This window comes from Clavelina lepadiformis, chromosome 2 (assembly GCF_947623445.1).
Source record: "Clavelina lepadiformis chromosome 2, kaClaLepa1.1, whole genome shotgun sequence".
NCBI classification, from domain to species: domain Eukaryota; kingdom Metazoa; phylum Chordata; class Ascidiacea; order Aplousobranchia; family Clavelinidae; genus Clavelina; species Clavelina lepadiformis.
The window spans coordinates 16,621,705-16,648,214 of record NC_135241.1 but is presented as its reverse complement, the minus strand read 5'-3'; the positions used below and the strand labels follow the sequence as shown (position 1 = coordinate 16,648,214).

Below are 26,510 nucleotides of genomic sequence, written 5' to 3'. Positions count from 1 at the left end.
TGAAGGTCGCAGTCACAATAGATTACAGTATTTGCTTATGATCTACACAACCCTGCTAGAAACGAAACGTAACATGTCCATGACATAGATCAAATACCCCAGTTTTGCACATTCACACTCGTGGATCATGATCAGCAGCATACAACGGATGGGAGGGAATCACAAGATTACACATGAATACAGCTTTCATGTTCAAACAGAATGTATTTATATGAGCACGATCAGTTTCATCATTATGCATAAAATGGATGAAATGCTGAATCACAGCGTTTCCTTGCAAGTAAGTTTGCATGATTGACCACAATGGAGAACTAATACTAGCTTAGCAGAACAAAATTGACATGACAAGTTTTTGGGTCTGTATGAAGAAAAACTAGAAAAATTAACACTGCAATAACACATTTGGCAGTAATATACAGATATCACAAAGGCACAGTTTAAACAAAAATTTAGTCCTGAATGCAATTTTATGTAAAAAGGTCGTGTAACATTTCATTAGGCAAGTGGCAGTATTACGGTACCAAAACAATTCGTGTATACATTGCAATAGATAGTACTAAAAAGAATACTACATGAGATACAAAATATCGTCAAAGTTAACATTTAATTGATTGCATAATTACAGGTACTAATAAACTGCATTGTTTTGGCAAACATTCCAGATCACTTTATTTTCATTTTCACTGAGCACTGCTTTTTGTTTTGCAACCATCTCCAAAGCAGTAGGGTAAGTTTTGTGCTCAATCAATTTTACACGCTCTTCAAGGCTCTCAACTGTATCCCAGGGATGAACAGCAGTCGATTCTTGTGCAATGATTGCTCCTCCATCCAACTCTTTCTATGACATTATTAAAGATTTGTAAAAGACTGTGTAACAAAAAAAATTTTCTTGTTTCTCAGAAATAAAACTTCAGTTTCTGATTTACAATATTTAAAACATTGAAAAACAACTATGATTTTTTTGAAACTTTGGGTTTGTGAAATATACATCATTTTATTGATTTTTGAAATTTTAATCTCTGTTCATCTAATAATTAATCAATCTACTATTTGCATTACCTAGCTAGGTATTATACAGCTAATAAAGTCTTATTTTTAGAGTTTCAATTTAATGCAGGATGACTGCCTGTGATTGCAAATATTCAGCCGATTCCTTTTGCAATGTTTGTAGTGAACTTTTGCAAAAAAAGCCAAAAAACACTGTTTGAAGAACCGCGTTTGTGCAGAAGCCTATCTTGTTTATTTCGGAATATCAGTGGGAGACCTTGGGCAATATCAGATAAACCTTGGGCACCACATGTCATCTGTGACTACTGTCATCACACTCAAGGTTAGGTAAGGAGATAGAAAAGAACTATAGGTTTTGCTATCCCACATATCTGGAATGAACCTTCAGATCACCATACAGATTGCTACTTCTGCATGTTGGGACCAAAAAAATGAAGAAAGGCGAAAAATGCACCTCCCACCAAGTCTCCTGTCATTCCGTCATCTATTGCTTCTGTTTCATAACACTACTAACTTTCCTGTGCCACAACCACCCATAACAAACCAATCCTGTCAAGGAGAGGAAAGTTGTGATGATTCCGAAAAAGAGGAAGGTGCACCATCATCATTTCTGTGGTTGACGATTTTGTTGGAAATCACAAGGCAGATAGCTTCAGAGAAATTGTGGAGGAAATTGTGGATGCGTATAAGAAGATAGGCTGCAGGATGTCGCTAACTCACATTGATGAGTTCAAGAATAACATGAGCGATTATTTGGAAGAGCAAGGTGCAAGGTTTCGCTAAGATGTCAAATCACTTGAGGAACGTTATAAGAACGCCAACATAATTAAAGTATGATGGGGATACTATATTCAGAGCCTTGTGCTTGAAAGCGAACTGACGTACAATTGGCAGTCACGTTTTTTTAATCGAATTCTGATGTATGATGATTAAATCCAGTAAACTAATTTTGTAACTATTCAAACGTTTTGTCTAGTTTTTTTCACAATTAGGATTGGAGAATTACCATAAAATAGGCAACCGCATTTAGCAATTTTAACCCTTTCACTCTCTCAATCATTTCCTGTTAAGTTGTGTTTTTATAGACAAATTGTGAAATATGTTAACACTGTTGCTTTAAAACTTTCAAAACTGAAACAGCGTAGAATAATTGCAAACTTGCCAATCACTATTTCCAGGTATTGGGAAAAACGCTTTTAAACTGTTCAAAACATTTAGTAAAATGATATAATGAGCTCAGAACCGAAGTCTGAACTTTGTGAATGTTCATTTTTATTTATTCATGCCATAAGGTAACAGAAAAATAAGGTTTTAACTCATGGACAAATTCTGTGTTATATGGTGACAATTAATGAAACCTGTATTTGATGCGATATATTGCTTAGTTAGTTCAAAAACTGTAATATTCATTCATTCATTCATTCATTCATTAGTATTCAGCGTTTTTGTCACTATGGCACTCCTGCATTTTCAGCTCTGTAGCAAATGCAACAACCCAAATTTTTCAAGTGCAGCTATTTTTTTATATCAGCCACAGAGGTGCTGCTTCTACTTGTATGTTGTTCAGTTCTTCTAAGATAATGCAAACTTACTATGACAAAATGAATGCTACAACCAGTAACACGAACACCAGCTTGTAGTACTTGCTGGTGTGCATCCATTCCTCTGAATGACGGTAACAAGCTTGGATGAATGTTAACGATATGTCCTCTCCACTTCCTAACAAACTCACCTGAAGATAAAATTAATTGTAAAACATAAACTGCAGTAACGTCCCATTAATGCAAACGTTGTTTCAGCTTATAGCAAATCCTAAAAATCATAAAAGATCTCTATAAACCTGACAAAATCCGCATGAAGCCAGCAAGACAAATAATGTCAATTTCATTATTCTCCAGAGTCTCATCCAGAACTTTGTCAAACAACACGCGGCTTTTAAACTGCCTATGATCAATAACCTGAAACAGTTATACAGGTGGTAAAAACACATTCAATGCAAGCATCTTTCACCAAAATGAAATTTAGTTAACTTTGCACTATACCAACAGAATATACCTTTGTAACTATACCAGACTTCTGCGCTCTTTTCAAACCGAAAGCATTAACTTTGTTGGATATGACAAGACTGATTTCATAACAACAAAGTTTTTCCGCAGCAGCATGGTTAATCAAAGCTTGCAAATTTGTACCTTAAGGATATAACGAACACCTTCAATGTAATTATTCCTCTAACAATATAATAGTTCCACTAATTTGTGCTCAATAGGCTGCATAGATGAATATGATGTGATAGCAATGCATGGTGTATTAATTCTCCACAACAGATGTCACAATTACGGTCAGGATTCATGACATTTATATATTGTACCTGATCCAGAAATTAATACTGCAACTCTTGCCGTTTTAAGAGTATCCGTTGACAGTTTATTCTTTTCTGGCTTACTTTCAGTTTGTTTTTGCACAGTAGTTATTTCAGTTCCATTTGTCTTTGAATGTGTTATACCATTACCATTTATTGGAAGTGAAGGTACCTTAAACAAGTGAATGCTTTTGTTACAAATCTATTGTCATTATACATTTTCAATAATGCAACTTCAGCAGGAACTTAGTAACCTATTCATTAGAAAAGTGTTCAGTGTAAAATCCTTTTTTCACTCTCAAAGGCCAGAAAATGAAATGATAAAAATCCTTAATTAGAAATGGTACAGTAACTAGCACCCATATTCAGCAATCAGCAGTCATATATATACCTGGTATTTAACCGAGTGTAAGCCGTTATTCATATTCAGCACAGTAACTTGTTCAGTAGATGGGCCATCAGGTAAGGGAAAAATTTCCCCCACAATTGCTGCTTTAAGTTCATCATTTGAAAGTACTTCATTGCAGCTTTCTACCACTTCTCTTGCACAGGTTTTACTCACAACAAGGCACATGCCCAAACCACAATTAAATGTTCTTAGCATTTCCGCTGAAACAAAAACACAATAACATTTGCCTATAATTCATTCGACATACATTCGACAATAAACATAAACCTTAAAACCTTATGATTACAAAATTAGACTAAATGAAATGAAAGATTTAAACATATGCAAAGAGAAATTACACTTAAACAGTACTTTAAAGAAATCAATCAACAAACCTGTTTTAACATTCCCACATTGAGCAATCCAACCAAATACTGGATGCACTTGCCAATTGTCGGCATTCAGCTGAGCTGTGCAATTTTTAGGCAGAATACGAGGCAAATTTTCAACAATACCACCACCAGTAACGTGTGCAATTCCTCGTATTCCAGAATACTTGCGAAGAATGGGCATCAGTTGCTTACAGTAGATAGCAGTTGGTGTGAGAAGCGCCTCACCTGAACAAAAGTTTAGTTATTTACCCAAAGCTTGTAGCAAATTAAAGTACCAGCTACGTGTAACAAACAAAATAACACAAAAATGAAAACCCAAACCAAGAGAGAATCAATGTATTTTTATGTAGTGCTTTAGGGAGGACCATGATATTGTAACAATGCGCCAATTAAATAACCAAGTTTGCTAACCAAGGCTCTTTTCTTTCTGAAATGGAGCCAGATCATTCAAGTTGAAACCACATCGTGCAATTAATTTGCGAACTAGGCTGAATCCATTGCTGTGTAGTCCAGATGAGGAAATTCCAATAATGATATCTCCTACACAGACTTCACTGGGGCAAGGCAGTGGTCTATCTCTTCCTTTCTCATATGCACCAACAGCAAACCCACCAAGGTCATATATATCTTCCCTATACACACCTGGCATTTCTGCAGTTTCACCACCTACAAGCATATTGTTGTTTGAGGTATCTGATGTAGCAAGAATATTTTTACAAAAACGCTTAAGATTTTTCCTACAATTGGCAAAATGTCTCAGGAAAAGGTATAAAACACATGTTTAGATTTATCATTACCAATTAAAGCGCATCCCGCTGCAATACAGCCCTGACCAACACCCGCAATTACGTCCCTCGCTGTTTCAGGAGTAAGTTTGCCACAGGCATAGTAATCAAGGAAAAATAAAGGCTCTGCATTGTGTGTAAGAATGTCATTAACACACATAGCCACCAAGTCCACGCCAACGGTTATGTGATTTTTGCATGCCTGTGCAAGCTGAGAAACAAGACAAATGCAAGATTTCAATACAACAAGGATAGCCAGAACAGAACAGAAAGTTACCTTAGCATCTAACCAAACAAACGTATATTTGAAATGCAACACTTGAACACAGATTGCAAGCAACTAAAATACCAGCAACTTTGTTCCAACGCCATCAGTTCCAGACACCAAAATAGGCTGGGAGTAACCAGCTGATGAAAGATCAAAAATGCCACCAAAGCCACCAAGATCAGGATTACAACCAGATCTAACTGTTCTTTTCGCAATCGGAGCAATAGCTTTGATGAGGTCATTCCCACTATCGATGCTGACACCACTTCCTGCATACGTCAAATTTGGCCTAGAAAATAATAATTAGTGCAAAATTAAAAAAGAAACAGTGGTAGGAGTGTGTTATAGCACAAATTAGTACTACTGCATTGCCTAAAACTACCATTTCAATGTTGCCAAACAGACCTTCTTAAGAAATTTATACCACGATGAGCAATGTCTTTTCTGTAATGGCATCCTTGAAAATCAATCAAGCCAACTCCTTTCAGAGCAAGTGCCAAACTATTTTCAAGGTCACTTTCCACACCCACAACGGTTAACACACGACCACCAGAAGTAACCAATTGATCACTTGTTGATAAACAAGTTCCTGCCTGAAACACACTTATTCCTTCCATGTTGCCAACCTTCATGACACCTAAACACATTGATGAACAAATTTGCCACTTACAAGCTTGCAACATATTGTAATGAAAAATACTTATAACATTCCATAATGTTATACGTTATTCCATAATGTTATACGTAATATGTTATTCCATTCCATAATGTCTTACCTGTCATTGATTTCCCTTTCTCATATAACCCAGGATAGCCAGAACTTGCCATCACCACAGCAACGGCAGTCACATTTGACTTCCACTTAACCGCAATATCTCTCAAGGTTTGCGTAACACAGGCATGCATAATAGCATATAGGTTACTTTCCAATATTGGCAGTACAGCCTACATGACAATAAGATATTTTTATGGCTGATTAATGCCTAAAATAATTTACAATAAACTTATGTGATGCAAAATCAATACCTGGCACTCTGGATCACCAAATCTGCAATTAAATTCAAGAACCTTTGGCCCTGCTTTCGTCAGCATGAGTCCAGCATATAATACTCCTTGATACAACTTCCCTTCATCACGTAAACCATTTACAACTTTTGTTAAAATGTGTTCTTTTATATAGCGCAATGTTTCCTGAGAAACCTGTTACAAATACAGTCAGGTAGATGATTTTTTTGGTTTCAAAGATTTTAAGTCTTTATACTTCGACATTAGTATTCTTGAGGCTAAACCATTGCCAGTAGAAAACAACTCATAGTGAAGTAAGATATAATATTGACTAAAACTAGAATATCTAGCAGCATTACCTACTTAAGTTACAGTTTAACATGGCAAGCATTAACATGACAACAAACCTGTGGGCAAGGGCAATATGCTCCCATTCCACCAGTATTTGGACCAATATCTCCATCTAAAAGTCGTTTGTGATCTTGAACAGGTGGCATTACATCAACAGTGTAACCATCAGTAAAGCACAAAAGAGATATTTCTTCACCTTCCAAACATTCCTCTACTATAATTTCACTCCCAGCTTCACCAAATTTCTTCTCCTGCAGTAATATTTTTGCAGTTATTAGCTTTGATGGAATTCTCTGTGCGAACTTTTAGGTATTCCTGGATTTTTACCTTACATTTATACAAGTTCTGCAAAATAACTTTTCATTTTAATAATGAGTTTCCACAGTCTACAGGACTTACACACAACATTTCCTTCACAGCAGTACATGCTTCTTTGATAGTTTTTGCAACAGTAACACCCTTCCCAGCGGCAAGACCACTCGCTTTAATGACTAAAGCTGGGTATGAAGAACTGGCTATATGCTGGCAAGCATCATCGTAACTGGTAAATGCCTAAAACAAATTGAAAGTAAAAAAGTGTTCTCCACTGTAAAAAAAACTACAGTTCCCATTAAATTCTTGCAATACCTTATATTTAGAAGTTGGAATCTCATATTTCATCATAAATTCTTTGGCGAATTTCTTACTTGATTCAATTTGTGCAGCAGCCAAAGAAGGTCCAAAACATTGAACACCTAAAAGCTAATTTCTTATATTGGGAATAAGTAACGGGATCCAACATGCTTTGCGCAGATAATCTTACCTTGTCCCTGCAATGCATCTACAATTCCATCTGCCAAATATGCCTCAGGTCCAATAACTACCAAATCAATACAGTTCTTTTTACACCAATCTCCCAATAAATTGTAGTCAGTTAAGCTTGGAAGGACATCTGGAATTGTGATTTTACCACAACCTAAATCAACATGTAACAACCTTCAGGAAAACTAACAAACACTGCTATAGTAATACTTTAAAACCCAATTATGATCACACCATTGAATGACCTTTGTAAATGTTTAATGAACCAAGTTAGGTACAGTATTATAAGTCAAAATGTGCTGGTAAATTTCCTAGCAACATTGAACTTACGAGGCATCAGAATTTTTTATAACTTTTTGGATATCTTGCCGATAATAATCTGAGACATACCACATTCTAATGATAAAGAAAGCTTCTAGGACCGACTACTATAAAATTATTACTAAAATGCTAAGTTGCATTTAAAAAAAGCTGACCAAAATATTACTGTGCAGCCTTATATGCACCTTAGACACTTATTGTGTAATATTTTAATATATGCAACAAATCACAGATTAAGAAATATATATAACATGTAAATTTTTTATATTTGTTGCAAGAACTTGTAAGGATTTTAGAAGAGATAACAAGCTAAGAACCAAACACAATTTAAATGAATTAAAAATCAATGTATAAAGCTTATTCAATTCATTACAGTCTATATTTTGTAACATGTTGCACCAGTGCAAACGGGAGGTGTTAAGGGGTACATAACAACAGTGGTAAATGTTTTCAACCCATCTTACTTGATGTTGATATTCCAGCATTCCCTGGAACCACAAAGATGTGACCAACATCATCAGACTGAGACAGTTTCCAAGCCAAACAATGTTCTCTGGCACCTGACCCTATAAGGAAAACTTTTGCCAATTTTCTTCCCATTTGGTTGAGACAATCAGCATGGACTTTCGATCAACTGAGATAGCTTGGTGTGATTCAATGAAAAAATTACCAGTGTTACACGTTTTAACAGCAGATGAAAATAGATCTGATTTGTCTTCACTGAAAATAATTATTCAGTAGTGTCTTACAAACCTTTTGGCAGAAAACAAGAAAAAAATCACTATGCAACAAACTATGCTTGTTTCATATTCAAATCGCACCGGTTGAAATATTACTAATGAATTATTGTGACTCATCATGATAAAATACAGTTTTCAACACAGAAATTATTAAATTGATGTAAATGAGTGCATCATATACAAACTATACAGTAAACACTTATAACCAAGCAAAAAAACCACTATAGAAAGAGTTTTTAAAAACCATTTAGGATATAAGCATTATTCGAACTAATCTCACCAATGATGAAAAAAAGAGTACAATGTATGACTGAGCAACCCAAAACCTATATGAAGGCAAGTCTCTCATAAAGCTATCCATACATTTTAATGAAACATTATCACATGCTACAACAATCACAGATAAATAAAATGTTACATGCTGCAGATTTAGTATTACCTAAACCAAGGAAGTAAAAGTTATATTATGTTTAGTTTGCTTTAGTACAATAGCCTCTTCGACGCAAAGGGATTTTGCAATCATTACCAGCAATATTTGACAGTAACTGAAATGAAAAGTTTCAAGAAAACGCAGTTACAATAGTCCAGAGGTATACCATAATTTCGGATAGTTACTTTCGCCTCTGGCGATCATTAATAAACTTTTTCTTTTTACCTGCTGCTGCCCCTTTCCTAGCAGCTTTAATAAGTCCATCAAACTGTCCAGACAATTTTTTTCTCTTTCTTTTATTCAGGACTCCAGTATTAAAAGGTAAAAACGCATATGGTTCATGAGTTCCCTTTCTTTTAGCATCACCACCAGCTTTCGATTTAAATTTTTCTCCTGCTTCTTCACTGTTAAGGTTTCTATGGATACCTTTGCCTCCAGGTTGATAGGATGGCCGTTTACCTCCAAGTTCTTCATCTTTATCTTCTTCGCTGGCTGAGTTTCTTCGTTTTTTACCTTTAACACTCACAACCTTCTGACCGAAGGACTTTTGCTTTCCAACACCAAGTTCAATTAAAATCTTCTTAGTTTCTGCATCATCATCATCATCTTCGATGTCAGATTCATCACCTCCAATTATAAATCGACCATCTGGGGCAGTTTTAAATGGGGCATCCTTTTTCTCTGTTAAACATTTTGGATTTGTGCTCATAACTTTTTGCGACACAGAAGGGTCCAAAAGATTCATCGGCTCTTCTTGTTCATCCTGCAGCCAAGCACTCTTAACTTTAGGTTTCTTGTTTGTTTTGGCAATGTGTTTATCAGCGTCTTCGTCACTATCTGATGAATCAGCTAAAATTTCTTCAATGGACTCTTTCTTCTTCTTTTTGCTAAAGGTATCATCATCATCATAAACATCATTGGGCAGTTCTTTTTGTTTCTCAGAAGCACGTTTCTTTCTTTCATCAACCTTACGGATATTTTGAAGCTGTTTTCTATGTTCTTCTGGAGTCATGGAATAAATAGTGTCAAATCCAAACTTACGAACTAATCTTTGCAAGATTTTCTTCACCCGGAAACGAAAATGTCGGCGAGTTTCTGGTTTCCAATTAAGCAAGGCATCCAGTATCTGTTTTGTATACTGTGCTAAGGTAGCTCGTGGCAGTATAGTAAATAAAACCATAACAAATCCTAAAGCAGCTTTGCACACTTCACGCGTGTTGCAACCAAGTAATAAACAGATATTAGAAATGGTTGAATCCATTAAATCCGAAGAAAGCTGATCTTTAAATTCATAAATTAGCCTTGACAATGCCACTATAGTTGCCTGAATCATCATAGGGAATCCAGCAAGTCCTGTGGAAACTATTTCAAAATAATCCTTTAGAACTGCTTGCATTGATTCATTCGGATTTTGTTCGTTGAAAGCATTTATGAATTCCTGGCCAACATCTACCAAAAACCCAAAAGCAGCCAGCCGACTCTTTTTTGAACTCTTGGTGCACAGAATCACCTCGGGCACAGAAACCGTTAAAAACTCCAAACTTTCTTGAACAGTGTCAGGATTAGAGTGAAGTTGTTTGAACACCTGTAATATACATTTGATTCTTGGGCCTTTGCTGGATGCTGAAGCTGATGTGAGACCACTTAGAAGCAGCAGTTTTAGTTCAGATAGATGTGACGCTACAAACTCTTTGCAAGCACCCTCTTGAAATCCACAGATCTCTTCGAGAAGTCTGTAAGCTTTCTTCTGCATGCTGTGGTTAGGACTATTGAGCATAGGAATCATTGCTTTGTACAAGTCATTGATTTGATCTTTTTTAACATATGTCACCATCGAAATCATCAAATCAAGTAATGCTAGGCGAGTTGCATCATTTTCATTGTCTCCTTCAAAAACTCTCTGCTTGGCTTTCAGAAAGTACGTGCTTATTAGCTCACAATCTGTAACCCTTAAATAAATTTTTATAGTTTCAAGGGCTGCTAGCCTTTCAAGGGACTTGTTCTTGTTGGCATCAACAATCGTTTGTTTTACATCATCTGCATTGTTACTCAATTCAACGTTTGCGTACAAATTAAATAGGATGGGGATATAATTTTTGGCAAATCGGGCCACCACTTGACAATCCTTCTCAGATTCCCTGCATGAAATAACAATATTTCGTAAAGCTTGCATGACTATAAGGCGCAAATCCATGTGCTCATTTAAGGCGCGACCAAGAATTCGAGCAACAGCTGGAAATGCAACAGAAATATCTCTTGCATCTTTGCAGAAAACTGGACATAGATCCCAACACTGAAACTGTAAAGTCTCGTAAGTTTTTGTTTCAACTTGGTGTCCACTTGCTTTCAGTTCTTGTGCTTTAAGACGCAATTTAACAGCCAATGGAAGAAAATATTCTGAGAAAAAGCTGAGATTAGCGTGAGATATAGAATTCTTCATAACTGGCAACAACCAGCTACGACAGAAACTGTAATCATTTTCGGTTCCATCTATCTGCAGAGGAGCTGCTTCTAAAACTGATTTAGGACCCAATTTTCCAATAGCAGCACCAACAGCATTGTCCAATTCAGTTTTGTACTGAAATTGTGGAGCATTTCTTAGATCCACTATGTTAATCAATATTGGTTTTACAATGTTTGCGTGAGCTGGTTTTACAATACACTTAAAAGCAATTTCCACAATCTCAAATACCAAGTTCCAAATTGAATGAAATTTATACTTTAAACCATCATCGAATATCTGAAAAATAATAGAAACAAACTTCTTTTCTTCCGTGCAGCTTTCTTGATCAACAGCCCAAAACGTTGATGCACAATCTCTCAACAAAACTTTGACTGTATTTGATGCTACATTTGCAACTTTCATGCTTTGTGAAAGCATGAGTTTGAAACAGGTGTTCATTAGCTTTGGTATATGAGCTACTGCCAAGGTCTTTGCTTCTTTTTCACCAGCTGAACCCAAATAACTAACCGAAAGATTCTGCAGTGCTTTTTCCATGACAGAAAGCCACGCTGAACATGCTTGCGCATCAGAAGAACTTGGGTGATAATCATACAATGCGCCAATAATTTGTGCATTTAGTCCTGGTGGCAAGACAGTAAGATCAGGTTTGCTGACAAACATACTGTACAACGTTTGCAAACAAACTGATTTTACAACTGGGTCACTCAGAGTCATTAAACGTAAAACAGTTTCACATGATCGTTTTAAAGCCACTTGTGGAAAACAATGAAGAATTCGCCCCAAAAGTGATAATATATGACAAACTGCAGCATCAGCAGATATTCCACCAAACTTTTCTAACTGGGCAATACAAAATTTTGCTGTTGTTGCTGAAGCAGGGTGCACGACCAAATTGTCCTCTGAATTTATCACAAATCCACTTGCACATATTACACTACAAACAGCATTTTGTGCTGCCTTCCGAATTTTGGGTTTAGAATGAATGACAAATGAAAGCATTGTGTGAAATATGTTAGTTGCAGATGAATCTTGCCAAATGGAAATATTTTGCTGGCGTAGTATTGTGCCAAGACATGACATTACTGACCGTACCAAGGCAGTTGGAACAGATGCAGCACTTCCAGAATTTTCTTTCAGAATATCACATAACAACTTTGAAACTTCAGAAAATTTGGCACGCAATACAGGCACAGGGACATTTTTGCAGGTCATGGATAACAAATATGCAACAGCCGCAGCAGATTCAACTTGCTCAACTGATGAGAGAGCAGTCACTAAAGCAGCAAAATATGCAGTATCAGATTCTGTCCCACCTTCTCCTCTGATTACCTCTGTGATTGCCGCTAACACAGCACAAACTTCTTTGTGCTTTGCAGAGTTATTCAGCCAGTACCGCTGTATTTTGCCAAATGTGGCATTCGTACAGTCTGATAACCCACTTAAAAAGGTGCCAAATGTTCCAACACTTTCATTATCTGTACCATCCATTATTGTGGATACAGTTTTATCATTTGCCATTTCATTGTGAATTTTCAAAGCTTCGGTTGTTAAACCTTTGTTGGATTTCAATGTGGGTTGCATGTGGAAAAACCTCGTTTGTGCTTTATCACGATGAGTATGTAGCTCAGGATTGGAGGCACTTGACCCGCCTTTGGCCCACTTTTTTGTTTTAGTGTGCAGACCACTTCTTAATTTTCCTGGTTTACCCATTTTTAAGCTTCTATAGCTAAAGTTGAAAAAACTACAATTTAAAAGAAAAAGTTAATTTCTCTTTTTTGAGTAGGATGATCAAGCATTCCCTGGGGTATGCTTTTTGGCTGGATGGTCATACTCATATTCAAAAAATATTGTTGTACTAATTTTCTGAACAAAAACGAGTACAACTCACATATACTCAAAATTCTCTAAGTTTTGTTTGAAGCGTTTACACCAGGGGTGTGCAACCTTTTGTACAAGAGGGCCAGATCCCAACAACTGGTTGAAACCGCGGGCCACACCTTTAATTAACATACACGTAGTTAAAAGCACAAAATCAATAACAATTTCTTTCGTTATTGGTCTTGTGACTTTATTAGGGGTTATCTCCTTGCAGAAATATAAGTTAAGACGCAGGAATTTCTAAAGAAAACTGCAATTTAAATTTATTGTTTAGCCGTTAGGCCCTAATCGTCTGTGTGTGACGCAACAATACCCTAACGGTTAGGGTATTGTTGCGTCACAGACATTCAGCCAAGGTTTGATTCAGCACTGCAAGGGGATTGGAATTGATTGCACATAGCAGACTAAACTAAATTAAAACTCGTTTCGAGGGCCGCACACCGTTCAAAATTGTCACTTCTCCGCGGGCCGCATATTTTTCCTTTACGGGCCGCATTTGGCCCGCGGGCCGCGGGTTACACACCCCTGGTTTACACCATTCATTTATCAAATCTAAGCAAACTGTAACACTCTTACGGCTACCTTTTTCCATCATTGACTGTAACATTAGGACAAATTTGGGTAATTACTAAACTGCAAAACTTGACATGCTCTGCTTTGAGCATGTGGTAAGTTACTTTAGTGACATCACACTGGAACATGATGACATAACGTGACGTCATGCCCGAATATTTTCCTAAGATGGTGCCAATGCTTTGAGCACCACAACTGTTTCACTAATGCTGATCAAATTTTGTGAAAAATTTTATTTACACTAAAACACCGCAATATCTATAAACCATCATAGCGTGAAGACCGCATGATTAAAAATGAATTTTTGATACGAAAAAACGCATACGAGACAAAGGCACGCATTAGCAAACCGGAGCAATAGAGTGCTTTGCAATTTTAATTACATTCACACTCGTGTGTAAGTCATAGCAATAGTTTTTTACTTAAACACGACATAAAATGGTACTACTATATCTCTTAGTTGGTTACCCACCCCTTTGATTATTTCTGGTTGCGCCGCTGTATATTATATAGAGTACTTAACAATGGGAAATTTTGACTCACTTTAATTCTTTTTTATATTACAAGCGTTTCATCGCATCGGATTTTTGAGATTTCACTTACGTAAGTAGAACATGAATATCTTCACGGAATAAAGAAAATACTTCTTGTCTTTTACTGTACCGTGTTTTGACACATAAGCATTTGATTTGTTTGATATGACATCACGGCACGCGGTCAACTTAGTATGCGGTGTAAAATGCGTAACAATTTGCATGGAATAGCCTAAGGTGTGTATGACATTACATTTTGTCTTTGCAGTAACAGCAAAGTTAAAAACAACAGACCAGTGTTATGTGAACTTAAACACTATATTTATACGTGCAGCCAAAGCCACACAAACTCATACGCATTTTACGCCGCATGCTTTCACCTTAGTTAAGTCTTTACAATATAATCCCGTAATATAAGGATCGATGTGGGTTGATGTTTTTAACAAAGTGACTATTTCATCGTATGTAGGTCACAGTGCCGGTTGTATACTGTTCTGCCAGAAACTGTAAAATTAACTTTTAAGTTCAAACACACGATAGTTTCCGGTAAAGTAGTGGCAGCCTACTTTTGAAGGTTAAGTGTAGTCTACGCAATTGTAAAAGTCTTGCCATCAAAGTAAACGGCTGCCGTAACTTTGAAAGGGTCTATTTTTATTAGAACTTTAATTTCTGTGGTTTAAGCTAAGTTATGTAATCCTTGGTTTAGTCGTTGGGTTAGTTGCGTTCGCTGTTAAGCAAGTCAATGCGATCACTATTTTCATTAACGTTTTAAGTCTTTTTTACCTTTTCCTGTCCTTTAGCGCATGTGATAACTAGGGCGATTATTTTTTGACCTAAAAAACGAAAGTTTTTGACATAAAAAATTGAAAATTTTGACATTAAAAAACTTTTTTTTGACAAATTTTGACGTATGAAGAAATCTAGTAGTTAAATTACGCATTATTGTACAAAAAGTTAAAAGTTTTTTGTAGTAAAGAAGGGCAAAAATGTGAACACAGACCTAGCCTATTCTGAAAAGGGAAATGAGCTAGTTACAAATCACTGCCAAAAAAAACTGAAACTAAAACACAACAAAAACTGTTCAATACATTTGTCTAAACTAAAGATACATGAAGTATCTAAAGCAGGGGTTCTTAAAGTATGGGTCGCGACCCAAACATGGGTCGCGGAGGGTCAGAAAATGGGTCGCGACATAGTGACATAGGTGGGTCGCGACATAGGTTAATATAATATAATATAGGTCTATAGGACATTAAAATGGGTCGCGACATAGGTTTGGGTCGTGAGGTGATCATGAAACTCAGATTTGGGTCGCGCTCAAAAAAGTTTAAGAACCGCTGATCTAAAGCAAAACCGAAGCAAGAGCCGATTCACAATAAGTAGACAATGGGCCATTTACAACAGCATAAAGTAGGCTACAAGGTGTACAATGTAAAATGACAAGTTCACCTACAGTGCAACCTCTATGACACCACGACAATGCAGTTTGTAAACAATTTTGACTTGGTAAAAATTTTTGACTTTGTAAACAATTTTGACAATTTTTGACCTCACGCTGTAAATTTGACAAATTTTTGACTTTTTTTGACAAGTCAAAAAATAATCGCCCTAGTCATAACATATTCCACTGTTTTTACATCTAAACCGTGTACATGATGAATACAAAATAAAAAAGAGTGACTATTTAACTGAAAGCAGCTCATGTAGCCCACAGATAAAGAGTAAATGAATAAATTAGTATGCGTGATTTTAAGCTAGTTATTCAGGGTTTAATTGGAATTATATTTAGAAAGGAAGTGTTAGATTAGGTTTAGTTTACTATAAGATTAACATTAGGTAAACAAAAAGTTGTAAAAACGAGTTTTGAATGAATTCCGGTGAATTAGTGGCAGCCAACATAAAATCCGAATGACTAATCTATTTCACCGGTCTTCGTTTACTGAAGTTGCTGAATCACAATACAGTGACAGGTAGACTTTCGAGGATGGGTTCATCACTTTCGTTTTGGACGAGGGGAAGAAAGCAATGCGATGGCAAAGTGGATAATGATAACGGGCTTGTATGCTGGAGGTTTCGGGTTCAAATCTTGCTATTGTTTGACTTCTTTTTTGTCCAAACTTATTTTTGATGTAATTTAGTCCTGAGAGGTAAAAGTTTGGGTCGGCGGGGATTAGTTTTAGGTTAATTTGCACTTTGAAAAAATCAGTAATTTGAAAATTAGCATCCCTTTCAATTGACAGACTGCCGTTTACCTATTTTCCTACTTCGGCTGGTAAAATAAGTGTCTATTTCCCAATTGCCATTTCAAAACCGGCTTGCCGTTTACCAAAGTACCGGTAACTATTTCCAAATCCGTTAAACCGGCAGCCAACAAAATAGACGCTGCCAAATAAAATGAATTAAATTAAAATAAAATTACCCCACCAACAGGCGACCCGTAAGCATTTCAGCTTAGACTAACTTCAGTTTTCAAAGAAAACCTTTTTATTGTTAACCTTTTAATGTGGCGTACAAGGTAACAACCAAACAACTGCGTTGGTAGCACACTAGCACTGAATAACTTGCGCACACATAGCGAACTCCGCCTTTCCGTCTTTCATTCTGAGCTCCAACTGTTATACCGTTATCATCCAGCCGATTCGTCAAGGATTAGCTCATAGGAAAGGCAAAAAGAAACGCACGAATTAGCCATTTCTATGAGCTAACGCTAATAATTCCATCTTGTTTTATCCACTCAACATTTCGATGACGAAGTAATCATTGTGAGAAACCTATCATCACACCAGTACACCACACACGTGTGCCTTGTGCAAAAAAACGACATAGAAATCTTACTACAGGGCGTTTGTGAATTATGAAACCTTATCAATTAAATTATTATCATTGATGAAACCAACATCGTAAATATTGAGACATCTCCAGTATCCAAAACGAAATTAAAATTATTGAAAACTGCACTGCAGCTGCCGCGCAAGGCTCGCTGCTTTTTATTTGAATTATCTATGTTCTAGGATGGTTTACTTTGATGACTGCAAAGTCTTTTGCCGATCAAGGCTGTGAAATAATTTTTTATTTTGGTGTGCAGCCCAAATTTTCAGAAAATGTGTGTGCCTATCCATCCATGGATAATGATGTATCGGAACTTGCGAAAAGGAAGTTCGGTGACCGGTGTCATACGAAATTTTTTTCGGGGTAGTGCCAAAACCTGTTCCCCATAGTGACGTCATAAATTTCACTCTAATTATGGATTTGCATCGGCGGAAAATAAGTGCTATCCTAGTTTAGGGTTGCCATACGTCCGGATTTCCCCGGACATGTCCGGAATTTTAGTGTTCAAAGTGCGTCCGGGGGGAAATGCTAAAATATGCTTAAATGTCCGGAATTTCACCCCATTCGTCTACTTTCCGCCCATTAAAATGGTCCAGAGTACGGGAATTTCTTCCCATGGTAATGGTTGAAAGTATGCCTTTCTAACCCTAGAGTAAGATATATGCCTTTGGAATGGGGAGAAATTTACTTCGGCACAAGTATGGTTTGTGAACGCCATTAGTCTATTTTTCCGCCCATTAAAATGGACCTGCTTTCAGCAACGGGGTTTCCCACAAACGATATTTCTGCCGAAGTAAACATCTCCCCATTCCAAATGCACATTTCTTACTCTAAAGTAAGAAAGGCATACTTCCTGCCATTCGAATGGGAGAATATTACCGCATTTCCACCAATTTTAATGGGCGGAGAGCAGACGAATCGGGTGGGAATTTTTTTAAATTGTTTGTTGCGTTACGGGTAATAATTTCATTGTTACGCCATAAAGGACAATACAGCGCTCTATTTGGGATACAATCATACATGGATGAGTGGAGCTGGGCTAGTAGCTGAAGGCCTTATATCTTGGTCGATATTGCAAAATTTAGAACATGTCTGAAACGATAAGTGCGTATATTCGCTGAAGAAAATTATAAAGCAGTGAAAGCAGTAGAAAAATAGCTCAACAAGAAGTCTGTTGCAGACCAAATTAGAATACCAAGGAAATTGTCGTTTGTTTAATTCTTAATGATTTCGAAGTGGGCCGCGGGTTTTGTTCGCACCGTCAAGGTGGGGCATTGCTAGTGTGACGTCATATTGACAGACAATGTGTTCGTAACTCATTTTAAAAACCGCTAGTGGACACCAAAGAGTGTCCGGATTTTAGACCCCGAAAATATGGTAACCCTGACCTAGTTAGCATATTGCATATTCAACACTGGCATATTAAATATTTAGAATTAAAATTTAAAAGTTGGTTAACGTCTTCATTATAACCGCGTAAACGGTCAATCTACATTCAGCAGTCAAAACAAATTAACAATGAGTATAAATAAGTTACCAAACAACTCTATTTTACTCAACAATCAGCCGTATTTAAATCCATCACAACTCTTGTGTTGTTAGATAGAACTGGTGAGAATTCATCAAAACCATAATTGGATTTCAATTGATGATGTCACCATGGGGGACAAGTTTTGGGCGGAGAACAGGTAGCCTATATATTATATTGTATTATATTTTTTTCGCTATTAACTGTGCGGAACGAAAGTTAGGATGCTAACCGTTCCCAGATAGCACGTCGCTCGAGGGCCGACGTCGAGCCGTTAGCTTGCTTTTGGCGGCCCACAAACGATAATCGCTGAAGGGCCAACTTCTTTTTGTCCAGCGGGCCTAGGTTGGGTAGGGAGCAACAAAATCTTTGTCGGACCTCGGTCGGCGCGTTAGCTACGATCTCCTACGAGCCGACTTTGGGCCTACCAACAATCACTAACACACAGGGTTTTTATGCAGTTCAGCAAAAAGTTTATTTTTTCAAATTTGAAAGTTCCCTTACCAGCAAACACAATATTTTATTATAATTACTATCATCATCCGCTATCATCACTTGTAGAAGATGAGTCGAAATTCATGAAATACAATTGTCTGCTCGTGGCTTCATCTTTCCGCTCTTTATCTAAAACATTTTTGTAATGAAATATATTGCATAATGTTTGTTTACTATCTACAAAATTAAAAATGCAAAGTAAAACGTTCTGCAATACATGATATGAACATCACACACGCATGCCACACAGCTTACCCAATTTGTTCTTCATTCTTTTTAGCCGTCCCCCTTCCCTTTCACTAGCATTTTTTAACCATTTCTTGATCTCGCAGATACTCTCTGCTTCCTTAATACCCGATTTCTTGGCAGCATCTAAAGTATAATGACATAAAAACAAAATACTGGAGTAAACATCATCGACAGATAATAGTAAATAACACTCACAATACATCTTAAAACAATTAAGAAGCGGTAAGCAACCTAAAAAATCAAAACATGACTAAGCAAAACCATCAACACTCAATTTCGACTTATTCACCTATAACAGCTTTTGCGAGTTGTGATGAATGCATTCCTGTCTTATGAGTATGACCCTTTCCCATCCAATTACAATTGGTTGCCAGTTCACAGGTCAACAATTTGCTCAACATCATGCTGATAACATCTTTTGCTGTTATGCCACCTATTGTTTCTAGATAGGAAATCTAAAAAAAATCCTGATAAGAATCATTTGTTTGGCGGCATTATGTTACTGGTTACATGTCATGCTTTTACATGGAAGCATTATCAAAGTTGAAAAAATGTCAACGTAGTCCCCCATAGCAATTAGATAAAAGAGATGAAAATACTCAATATTCGTATTATTATCAGTAACTTGCATATTAACCTACATGTTGCACTTACAAAAACACGCGCTTGTGATTTCTCTGCTAGCAGTGATTCCACCCTATCAAAATCCTCAAATTAATCTATCGGCAAGTTGAAGTGTTCCACCGAAGAAGTGGACGGTATCTGCCCTTCCACAAATTGGCGATGAAGAGACTGGAGCATTACACTGTTTTGTTTTACTTGTCCCCAAATTCTTTCAAGTAAGAGAATAGTAGATGGTCTCTCACTGTTCAAATATTTGCGCAACATCACCAAGAGCTTGTGACACATGATAATTGGTAGCCCACCAAAGAGTTTTACAAAACCACTTTTACTTTACTCCTTTTTACATGCAATTATTCCGGGAAAATTTATTTAGTTCTGTACAACTTAAACTTACCGTTCTGTGGGCAATTGATGTGACGCACTTGCCTGTACATCAGTTTCTTGAGAAGTCACAGAACTGCAAAAAACATGAAGTGTGTATTGTTAGTATTAAATGCGACATTTAGTGAAATACGCATATTATAATGGTCTGATACGGGCACGACAAATAAAGATTGCAGTTAGTACAGTACTGGAAATATTGCATGTCAAATTTGTTTACCTTGCAACTAAAATGGGTGTTGTAAAAGAAGTATTTGCACTGCCAAAACAAAGAAATTGGTAGCATAGCTTATCACTTCTAAATTTTGAAGATAAAATACTTTCATTTTTTTACCTTAAACATTAATGTAAAGATTGGTAACTTTTATATGTAGCCCATAACTATTTTAAAAAATTACATATTATTTATAATAACAGCAATATCGAGAATAATGTATACCTTCTTTCCTGGGTGTTAGGCATTTCTGGAACAACAGGTGGTGGTGTTGAATGTTTCAAAAACAATTTTTTCCTTTTGGGTTTGGATTGGTCTGATTCCCAGTGGTTACTGCAGTAAATATGTTCACTAATGTGCAAATCACTACTTTAGACAGTCATAACATGTATAATAATAATTAATCAGGTAATTTATCAAGCATTTGCACTTTGTTTATTTCATCATCCAAGGTCAATTCTGTTTACTTTACCTGGCATCATTGTCAGAATTTGATTCTTCAAGTCGAGATGGAGGTCGAATTCTGATAAAAAATATGTATATGTTTTTGTTTCAACAAAATAATTGAAAAATGTGCGAGTTTGAAAACTGTAGACTTCATTACAAATAAATTATGTAATGTATTTAGTCACATATTTTTAGTTGTCAAATGCTACTCACAGAAAACCTATCTTCATTGCTTAAATTGCTAAGTGTCCAACCGCATAATTGGTTTTTTATCTGAGTTACTTCCTTTTACTTTCAACGTCGGTAGTGTCTAAATCTTCTGAGCAGATATGAGTTGCATTTACTGCTTTTTCACACTTTTTTCTAGCACTCTTATAATTATCTGGGAATAATTAAAAAACATGTTTAATTTAACACAGGCGATTGATCCATTGAAACAAAGCAAGTAGGCTTTGCTTTACAACAAATTTAAATATAACTACCCGTTTCCTTCAAGATTTTAGCAGCAAATTGATTCCAATCTCCACATGGTGGAATTCCTTTTTCTACTGCCCTGCAAACAGCTGTTCCCTTGATTGCACCTTTAGGGGGCCAGAAGCAAGTTATTCCATCCTTTGTAGCCTTTATCCATGACTTATGAACGACGGCGACACTGTCTTCTTCATAGAAGTGCACAATTGCAAACTTTTTATCACTCATTGTTAATAAATATTCCTAATTTCCTATGTTATAAAGAATCAACTTTGGTGAAAAACATGAAACATGACAAACTTGATTTGACAAGCACTTTTTTAATTCACCCACAAAAATTAAGAATGGTTAATATACATCATTTAAGTTTTACGCAGAAATCAATCTTTCAGCTGACACCATAAGCTATATTTTTGGTCGTACATGCAAAATAGTTTTAAATACTTAAACTATTATATCATCACGTGTCAAATACAAACCTAAATAGCTAATGAATATATATATAAGTTAATGAAAACATGCAAATAACATTACAAAAGCGGTATAGAAACAAATTGACTTTTGTTGGGTAGCAATACACATTTTGAACAAACTTCTTTTAGATTTATCACACACAGACGATTATTTAGATCTCGTACAGACCAGATGTTCAGTCTGCTTGAATGAACTGGATAGGAAAAAAAGTTATCCTTTACATAAAATGTTTGGCAAACAAGCTGGGTTGAGTTATTATAGAACAAAATATTTTGAATTAGATAAATGCTTTCCTGTACTTGTACACAGTTATCTGGACTTTTAGTACGTAAAACATAATCAGATACGTACAGTTCATGGTATTGCATACAATCATTAACATCTATGTCTGCAGGCAGAGGTCCTGTACAGTGTCTTTTTTTGTAATGTGTGCCCTTAGTTTTGTTTGCTTTAGTGAAAGGCCTATGCATTTTCTCTGATAACCGCCGAATGGCCTGAGGTAGTGGTGCATGGGGCTTCCTTAAAAGCCTTTTCAGTGACTGCAAATAATTTTCAAATGGAAAGCTGCAAAATGAATGAAGTGGTCCAAACTGCTCAGCATGCTTAGCTAGATGTGTAAGTGCGTGAACATTATATATTATTTGATCTGATCCATATAAATTACTCATGTGCTCAATAAATACAAGAAGAAGTTCACCAGCATAATTACAAAAATTAAAGCAAAGAGTGGGACTGCATAAAATGGTTATGCTTACATGTAACAGCATGAAATTGTCATATAACGAGCTAGGCAGCTTGTCACGAAAAACAACTGGGCCTGAATACAAAAGAATTGTACGAAACTCAGTTGCTTTCCAACGATCTAACTCTGAAAGCGATCTAACTTTTCGAAGAAATTCTCTGGGTAAAAACTGTTTTAGCATTTTTAAACTGTCAGAAATGGACGAGAGAATATTGCCGCCAAGTCTTGTTTTCAATGGACCACTTGTCCATAAACACAACAATTTTCTCATAACTCCAAGGCATACAAGATGCATATAATCAAGTGGAAATTGTGACACCATTCCTATGTTTAATAGCGTCAAACATGATTCTCCGTGTTGGTGATCTTCATATGCCATTTCTTTAAACTTTACGTCAGTTCTTGGAGCAGCGTCACAGCTTGGAAATGTCATTCGATGATTATACCAAACACCTCTCTGTTCACAGTAGTCACAACCATAATATCCCGTGTGTCCCTTTGTCTTTTTTACAAAAGCCCGTGCTGGAGTGTCACAAATCACATTTGACAATTTTATTTCATACACTTTTCCATCATCATAGATCACACCAACATCATCAATTTCATGCATTTCTTTAACAAATTTTTCAAGAAAAGCATTAGCATCTTTGGGTTTAGAAGTCCCTACCCAAAGACCAATAACAAAAGGTTCAGCATTTTTCTCTTGAGTTGTAAGACCTAATATAGGCCAAAATGATTCAGTACTGCTTTTAAATAATGGTAAACCATCGATGTTGATCTGATCGCACAGACACAGGTTCTGGTGTCTCCGTAGCCTAGATTTGATCCCTTTGGCTATGCCGAAGTGGTGATAATGTCCACCAGCAATTTCATTAACGTCATACGTGCGACAAGTGTGAAGAAGTGTACGACTGTCTTTTGGCAAGTAAGGAAAATGAGGTCTTAAAAGAGTCAGTAAAGAGTTTGTATGAGACAAAGGTGTCTGACTTTCAATTACCCAGTGTTTCAGAGTAGTAACAAAATCATTCTCATCATCACTAGGCCCATCACTTTCAGAATTACTGTCATCATAGTTACTCCAACCCTCATTTTGACTTTGAATTAAATGACCATTCCAAGATTCTACATTACTGTTTACCATATAAGTACGTTGGTCTGAATTATCATTAACATCAAAGTCAATGTTCTGCGAAACAGAACGATTACCGGTACATGTAGATATTGCAGATATACTTTCTGTAGTACTATTTGATTATAATACAGCAACCGGATCCGATCTTTCTTCATCGCTTTGCTGGAAAAATATGTTATGCCGTTCAGCTCGTGCTGCAGCATGCCGACGCAGTGTTCTATCAGAAACTATACTGGTATGCATGTTTTGTGCTGAAGCCATGGTTAACCTAAAAACATGACACTTTTATTAGTCAAACTAGAAACTATTATACATTACAAGTGCAAAATTACACACCTTAATTCTATTTTACACAAGTGCCAGAGAGACTCAAAATACACATGAGGGGGCTTTTTTATCCCCCGTCTAAAATACATGTTTCGCTCATGATAAAGTTACAAAACTTGGCAGTCTTGGACACCTAGCCTAGGTTTATTATTGGACCTCTTCAGATATTGACTTTGCTTGCATGACTTTGTACGTATTTCTTTCTTATAGGGCACATTTTATTTCGAGATTTTGCCTCATTCGAAATTTAGTGGATGTCTTTTATATGCCAAATGGTTTGAAATATAGGCTATACTTTTGTTGAATATTGATTTATAATCCTGAAATGGAAAACAACCTGCCTTAAGCAAATGACGCAGCAGTAGGCCTAGTCGAAAAACACACGTAGGCTACGTGACTAAGGCCATTAGCCTATACCAAACTCTTTACGTAGCCTAGCGTGCAGACAGAGATGCACATCAACCGATCAACGAGTCTCGTGCATGTGTATGTTTCATGATAAGATCTAATCGAACTGCAATTGGTGCATATAACATTTGGATTTGTATCAAATCTCTAACCACTTATCAGCAGCAATACTATATAATAAACCGAACTATAGTTTAAAATCCACCAAAAAACAATTTTTGCCTGCCTTCATATCTTTTAAATGTTACATCCTCAATCCAAACTATTGTATCGTATTGTATCGTAGGCCTATGTAAAAACTGTTAACTATAACCAACTATATCCTATCGCATTGTTCAAACTAGACGGCGTACTGGCTGGCGACGATCAATAGATAGCCTCAAAGCAGAAAAAAACATTAAAATGATATCGATTTGATAACTTAGAAATAAATGCAGTGTTTATTTAAGTGTTAAACAAAAACTCAGAATAAACAAAGAAGTATAATACGTGTTATATTCAAAATATCTGAATAAAAAAGCCAGGGGTGTTATTACTATAGGAATTACTATAATTATTATAATTGTTACCAACATTTAGTGATAAAACCTTTCCGACTGTTACGAACCTCATTAAATAATAACATTTATATTTTAAAAATATTAAATAAAACTAACTTATGTATGTTTAATCATTATTTTGTTCTAAACGGTTTTACGGCATCATCTAACATCACTAATGGACCTCCGTCGGCCCGACAAAGATCTTTTGGACAGCATAAAAACACCGTGTCTAGCTTGCTACCCATTAGCGGCAGAGGAGCTACAATCGCTATAGCGAGAATAGCTCGTTGTAGCTGTCGGGACGACAACTACGTGCTATCTGGGTTGTAGTTATAACACAATAAAACAAATGTTCACAAACAACTAACGAGCAGGAAAAATTGGCAAAGCCCAAGAGCTTAAAACATGCAAGATAGCAATAATAGAATTATGCTATATGATCGTAGTTTAGCATGGCCACCAAACCCGCAAAGTAATTCCTAAGTTTAACAAATTTAAAACCAAAATAACACAAACAACGAAACAACTACACTATTGGAAGATGTAGAGGACATGTTCCTTAACATTGAAAACACGGATACTAACAGTCGAAATAAATATATGAAGTGACATAATTTGATTAAAATAACAATGAATATTTTAAGTGCACAACAAACGGATGGTTAAAGAAAATCGCACAATAGAAACTATACCCTAGGGACTAGAATCCCAATTCTGTGACCAAGAGAGGGCACAATGTTGAAGACCACAAGTGCACTAAAAGATAAATAGTAGGCTACGAACCAAATAAAAACCATAATATTGACATTAGGAAATCATACCTCCATATTTCCTTCAGCACCGATATTATGTGATGAATAGTGTACTGCGATACATAATAACAGAAAAAAAGCAATGTCTCCAGTAAATTTTGCCCAAGGGATCGTTGATTCAGAATAACCACAACCAGAATGAGAAACACCCGATCATGTTACATTTTACTGATGATAGTGAAAATACTCTGCCAGATTGCGAATACAAATGATTTCATCCGAATTGAATTCTGTGCAGCCCCAACGAAGGAAATTTGACAAAAGAAAGCAAAGAAAAACTCGGCAGTCTAAGTTCAAAAGCAGTGTGATAACTTGTATATATTTGCTATATTATTTTATACAAACAGCATGAAATAGGTTAAAGAAATCAAAACAGTTTACGATTTTGTTGGTGACGTTTTAAAGCACAAACAAAATTTTGATGATCTTTTATCTCTTTCATTGGTTCAGGTAAAACATTCCAAAATTTAACAGCAAAAAAGTTTATTGTGTGCTATGTAGTGGTTTGACTGCAGTATGGTAAAAGCAGTTTATTTCAG

General features: G+C 36.2%; 3 protein-coding genes across 3 annotated transcripts; all 3 read right to left on the bottom strand.

Moving 5' to 3' along the window:
• Window positions 1-184: 184 nt before the first annotated feature.
• On the bottom strand, window positions 185-8,447 carry LOC143445232 (trifunctional purine biosynthetic protein adenosine-3-like). The gene is made up of 18 exons (XM_076944179.1): window positions 8,143-8,447; window positions 7,359-7,511; window positions 7,184-7,290; window positions 6,956-7,108; window positions 6,613-6,807; window positions 6,227-6,400; window positions 5,977-6,145; window positions 5,606-5,837; window positions 5,282-5,489; window positions 4,945-5,143; window positions 4,559-4,813; window positions 4,151-4,372; window positions 3,759-3,976; window positions 3,377-3,539; window positions 3,064-3,197; window positions 2,849-2,966; window positions 2,601-2,740; window positions 185-838 (listed from the first exon to the last, which is right to left on the bottom strand). The coding sequence occupies exons 1-18, from the start codon at window positions 8,276-8,278 to the stop codon at window positions 629-631; spliced, it is 3,186 nt and encodes a 1,061-aa protein (XP_076800294.1). The 5' UTR covers window positions 8,279-8,447; the 3' UTR covers window positions 185-628.
• LOC143445231 (RRP12-like protein) lies at window positions 8,432-13,477 on the bottom strand. Its single transcript, XM_076944178.1, has one exon. It carries the CDS (start codon window positions 13,020-13,022, stop codon window positions 9,030-9,032), a length of 3,993 nt encoding a protein of 1,330 aa, XP_076800293.1. The 5' UTR covers window positions 13,023-13,477; the 3' UTR covers window positions 8,432-9,029.
• Window positions 13,478-19,711: 6,234 nt separating this feature from the next.
• Window positions 19,712-21,788, bottom strand: LOC143445736 (uncharacterized). Its single transcript, XM_076945035.1, has 8 exons — window positions 21,546-21,788; window positions 21,346-21,445; window positions 21,089-21,139; window positions 20,842-20,949; window positions 20,623-20,661; window positions 20,416-20,478; window positions 20,052-20,262; window positions 19,712-19,852 (listed from the first exon to the last, which is right to left on the bottom strand). The coding sequence occupies exons 1-7, from the start codon at window positions 21,760-21,762 to the stop codon at window positions 20,112-20,114; spliced, it is 729 nt and encodes a 242-aa protein (XP_076801150.1). The 5' UTR covers window positions 21,763-21,788; the 3' UTR covers window positions 19,712-19,852; window positions 20,052-20,111.
• Window positions 21,789-26,510: the final 4,722 nt, after the last annotated feature.